Here is a 5,000-nt window from a genome sequence, read left to right as displayed (position 1 = left end):
AGCAACAACAGTCTGTTTCTGAGTTACCATCGCAACCCTCTGCCCGAGTATCTGTCCCGCGGCCTGATGGTGTCTCTGTCCACCGACGACCCGCTGCAGTTCCACTTCACCAAGGTGAGCGGTGGCACGAGATGCTCCTGACTGATGACTCGTGTCGTGTATGTGTGTGTGTAAACGTGTGTGTGTTTCAGGAGCCTCTGATGGAGGAGTACAGCATCGCCGCTCAGGTCTGGAAACTCAGCTCATGTGACATGTGTGAACTCGCCAGAAACAGTGTGTTAATGAGCGGCTTCTCACACAAGGTAACTCTCACACACACACACACACACACACACACACACACAACAAAATTACACAGTAGTATAATGTAGAAACTATTGACACTATCAAAACTAAATTAACTTTGAAATATTTAATCATCAATAATTCAGTATTTCCCTTGTTGTTTTCCCATGTTGTGTTGTTGAAATATAATCATATTTTTTCTAGATATGCTCATCTTAAAAAATATTTATTTGGCTTGAAATCGGTGTGAAAAATGTATAAAATCTTCTAAACTAAACTAAATAAAATGGATAAAAATGTATGGGAAACCCGAAGAAGAAAAAATCCAAACAAATAAAATTACACTGTAATATTCACTACAAATGACAGATTAAAATATATCATATATCATGTAAATGTATATACATATAATTAATTAAAAACTATACAATTTTATTTTGTAACTTAAGTTTAATTAAAATTTATAAAACATGCATAATTCTTCTCTCAGTAATTATTAATCTATATTTTCTTGTAAAGCTGCTTTAAACGATGCATGACACTGTTGACTCACACATGTCTCTTTTCTCCTGGTTTCAGACTAAGAGTCATTGGCTGGGTCCTGATTACACTAAAGAGGGTCCCGTCAGTAACGACATCCGGCGCACAAACGTCCCGGACATCCGCGTGGGGTATCGATACGAGACTCTGAGTGAGGAACTGCACCTGATCACGCAGGCCGTCCGAACGCAGGAGCTGGACAGAATCGACGAGGAGGACAGCCTGTCATTCACATCCAGCCAATCAGCACCCTAGAGACGAGCCATGAATCTGCCCACACTTTGCCTGTCCAATCAGCAAGCTCAAGACGAGCCATGACCCCGCCTGTACAATCAACACGCTCAAGATCAGATCTGACCACGCCCGCACCCCGCCTCTCCAATCAGCACACTCGAGATCAGATCTGACCATGCCCATACCTGTATGTCCAATCAGCACGCTCGAGATCAGATCTGACCACGCCCACACCTGTCTGTCCAATCAGCACACTTGAGATCTGATTTGACCAAGCCCACACACCCCTGTCCAATCAGCATGCTCGAGATCAGATCTAACCACGCCCACACACCCCTGTCCAATCAGCACGCTCAAGATCAGATTTGACCACACCCAAACACCCCTGTCTAATCAGCACGCTCGAGATCAGATTTGATCACGCCCATACCCTACCTGTCCAATCAGCACACTCGAGATCAGATCTGACCACGCCCACACACCCCTGTCCAATCAGCACATTCTAGATCAGATCTAACCACGCCCACACCCGCCTGTTCAATCAGCACACTCGAGATCAGATCTGACCATGCCCATACCTGTATGTCCAATCAGCACGCTCGAGATCAGATCTGACCACGCCCACACCTGTCTGTCCAATCAGCACACTTGAGATCTGATTTGACCAAGCCCACACACCCCTGTCCAATCAGCATGCTCGAGATCAGATCTAACCACGCCCACACACCCCTGTCCAATCAGCACGCTCAAGATCAGATTTGACCACGCCCACACACCCCTGTCTAATCAGCACGCTCGAGATCAGATTTGATCACGCCCATACCCTACCTGTCCAATCAGCACACTCGAGATCAGATCTGACCACGCCCACACACCCCTGTCCAATCAGCACATTCTAGATCAGATCTAACCACGCCCACACCCGCCTGTCCAATCAGCACACTCGAGATCAGATCTGACCACGCCCACACACCCCTGTCCAATCAGCATGCTCGAGATCAGATCTGACCACGCCCAGACCATGCTTGTCCAATCAGCACGCTCAAGATCAGATCTAACCACGCTCACACCCCGGCCGGACCAATCAGCACGCTCAAGATCAGATCTGACCACACCCACACACCCCTATCCAATCAGCATGCTCAAGTTCAGATTTGACCACGCCCATACCCTGCCTGTCCAATCAGCACACTCAAGATCAGATATGATCATGCCCACACCCTGCCTGTCCAATCAGCACACTCAAGATCAGATCTAACCACGCCAACATCCTGCCTGTACGATCAGCACGCTCATGATCAGAGCTGGCCTCGCCCACATCCGCCTGTCCAATCAGCACACTCGAGATCAGATCTGACCACACCCAGCCTGTCCAATCAGCACCCTCAAGATGGACCAAAGTCACATTCCCTCCATTCCTCTCCTTTCACTGCATGTTTAGAGAAGTTTGAGCTACGCATCGCTATTATATGACGTTATACCTCTGTCTTGACGTCACGCTCCCGCACGTGCCTTTTAGTTTAGGGACTTTTATTTTGAAGGCTTAATTTGAGGCGTCTGTGATTATAAGTGTTACCCTACCTATAATAATATGCAATATTTAATTATTAACTTGAATCTAATTAAATCTAAAACTAAACTGAAATAGTTTATTTTTTTTAATAAAAAAATAAAATTTGAATATCAGTTAATATTAAAAACAGTTATAACAATAATATGATATTACATAATAATATTAATGTAATATAATTTTATTTAGATTTAAAATATTCATGTTAAAAAATAAAAAATATTTTGTTTTTAACATTGTTAAAAAACTAAATATAATTATATTAACACCATTATGCATATTAATATGAATAACGATAATTATAATGTAACATTAATGTTAAAAACTAAATATAATTGTTAATGCTATTCCCATACTATTATAATTAGAATAATTACACACTATTATATTAATTGTAGCACCCAATATATGCCTTTTGCATTACTTTTTGAAGGTTAATTTGTGATTATAACTCACTGTGGACACATCTTTCAGTCTCTTGTTCTATTATCTGTTAAATTCTCTCGTAATTTTGAAGGATTTACGTTCTTTTATTGATGAATAGTTCAGAAGTGAATGTCCTCCAGTCCTGAAGGAGGCGCTGTTGAGCCAAAACCTCTTTCCCTATAACTCCTGAACTCACTGAACCTACTGTTTCCTTGCTGTTTACAAAGTAGTTTACATAACATTTTATGCTAGACATTGATGAGAATTTTGAGTTTGCCGCGTTTTCGGATCCAGCATGTGTTTGGTAGATTGAGTTGAACGTTAAACTGACTGTTAATCGCCAGATAGTATTATGACACTGAACCTATAAATCACAACAAACGTGACTCAAAAAAAGCATGATTTATAGAAATTAGCACATTAATCCAGAGCAAAGCATGACGCACAGCACGCTAGAAAGCAAATGATCGTGAATAATTGTACGAAATATATCTATTTTTGGTGAGAATAAGCATTTTATTGATTTTAATAAAGCATGTGTGTTTAATCTCATCTGGGGTTTTGAGCATCTTTATATAAAAACACAAACTGTGATTGTATATAAATCCTGATCGTCAAAACCAGCATCATTTTTGACCTCCATGGTTTACAGTAACGGAATGAAACTTTGCAAATGTTTTAACACCCTTGTAATACACACCCTTTTTTTTCTTTTTCTTTTTAAGAGATGTAAACCTTTAAAACGTTCGGGTCATTTTTGACCCAGGAATGTATGGAATACCATAACTGTGAATTTTCTGTAAAAATATATATAAAGCTATATTAGTGTCAAAACACTTTTGCAAAACATATTTGGCCCCCCCCCACCCCCATCTCTCACACACTTATTGGACTGAATTGCCAAAACATGAAAACTGTATGTAGGTGTATTAAAAAAAAACATTGCAGCATGAAAAACATTTTTTTTAAATATGCAAGTAAAATGAATTTATTTGGAATATTTATGTTGCTTTATCATAAATAAATATGTAGGTTTTATAAATATGGACTGTTTTTGAGCAATCATGAGGTATGAATTTAATTAAATTCCATTCTTTTCATTGGGTTAATACTGATAATTCTCAGATTATATGCTCTCATAAATTTCATACAATGATATATTCACATAACAACTTTCATTAATATTGACAAAAATATAAATATATTTGAAATATAAATTTCTAAAAATTTCTTCATTTTTTAATTAATGATTAAATCAATGCAGGAATAATATGGTGAAATTGGTTCGCATTCACTCAAGTTGCTGATCAAATACAATATAGTTTTAGTTGAAGTTATGACTGTTTTATAACTAACAGATTCTTCTGTCCAAATGGATCCGGGGTGCAGAAATAACGTACAGATTTTGTGATTTAGCATCATTTTCTTCAGCATCTGTTTGTGGCTCAGATCATTGGTCTCACGTCACTGGCCATCTGGAGAGAGTGAAGATGAGGTCAGTGTGACATCATGCGTTTGTGATGATGATGATGATGCGGTGATGATGTCATACTCACCGCAAGGGCTGACTTGACGTTCTGCAGCTGGTAGAAGACGCGTCCTCCCTCTTCTGGACAGACGGTCTTGAGCTCATCGCGAGTCATTCCCAGCAGCATCGAGCCGCTGACCCCTCCTAAACACCGCACCGTACTGACCAACACACAGAAGAACATACTTCACATATAGAGTCTTTACAAAGTGCATGGTAACACCCGAAACACCCTGAATCAACAATTAGTCGCGATTTTTTGACTCATTATTTGATCACATGAAAAATGAAAAACCATAAACAAATACAATGACATTTTTGCATGTTGCATTTATATATTTATATTTTATATTTAATTATGCATACAATAATACTAGTTTAATTTGTATTTAAAAAATTCTTCCATTGATGGACGTC

The 5,000-nt window shown here is 39.4% G+C and overlaps 2 protein-coding genes and 1 long non-coding RNA gene across 6 annotated transcripts in view; 1 reads left to right on the top strand and 2 right to left on the bottom strand.

The window, feature by feature from the left end:
- The window catches only part of ampd2a (adenosine monophosphate deaminase 2a), a 23,889-nt gene extending 21,985 nt beyond the window's left edge, over positions 1 to 1,904 (top strand). For all 3 annotated transcript variants that reach the window (XM_059543955.1, XM_059543954.1, XM_059543953.1), the window contains 3 exons: positions 1 to 114; positions 192 to 302; positions 865 to 1,904. The exon at positions 1 to 114 is cut by the window's left edge and continues 60 nt beyond it. In XM_059543955.1, coding sequence (XP_059399938.1) covers positions 1 to 114; positions 192 to 302; positions 865 to 1,080 — 441 coding nt within the window. In that variant the 3' untranslated portion in view covers positions 1,081 to 1,904. The remainder of the gene's footprint in view (positions 115 to 191; positions 303 to 864) is intronic.
- Positions 1,278 to 2,180, bottom strand: LOC132131829 (uncharacterized). The gene is made up of 3 exons (XR_009428954.1): positions 2,080 to 2,180; positions 1,495 to 1,686; positions 1,278 to 1,395 (listed from the first exon to the last, which is right to left on the bottom strand). It is a non-coding gene; the product is annotated as an uncharacterized LOC132131829 (long non-coding RNA).
- A 1,747-nt stretch (positions 2,181 to 3,927) lies between these two features.
- The window catches only part of eps8l3a (EPS8-like 3a), a 12,317-nt gene continuing 11,244 nt past the window's right edge, over positions 3,928 to 5,000 (bottom strand). For both annotated transcript variants that reach the window (XM_059543056.1, XM_059543057.1), the window contains exons 19-20: positions 4,612 to 4,744; positions 3,928 to 4,530 (exon numbers count right to left, since the gene is read on the bottom strand). In XM_059543056.1, the coding sequence (XP_059399039.1) occupies positions 4,501 to 4,530; positions 4,612 to 4,744 (163 nt within the window). In that variant the 3' untranslated portion in view covers positions 3,928 to 4,500. The remainder of the gene's footprint in view (positions 4,531 to 4,611; positions 4,745 to 5,000) is intronic.

The sequence above is a fragment of the Carassius carassius genome, chromosome 48 (genome assembly GCF_963082965.1).
Source record: "Carassius carassius chromosome 48, fCarCar2.1, whole genome shotgun sequence".
Lineage (NCBI taxonomy): Eukaryota > Metazoa > Chordata > Actinopteri > Cypriniformes > Cyprinidae > Carassius > Carassius carassius.
The sequence above is the reverse complement of the archived record's forward strand: the minus strand, read 5'-3'. Positions and strand labels throughout refer to the sequence as shown.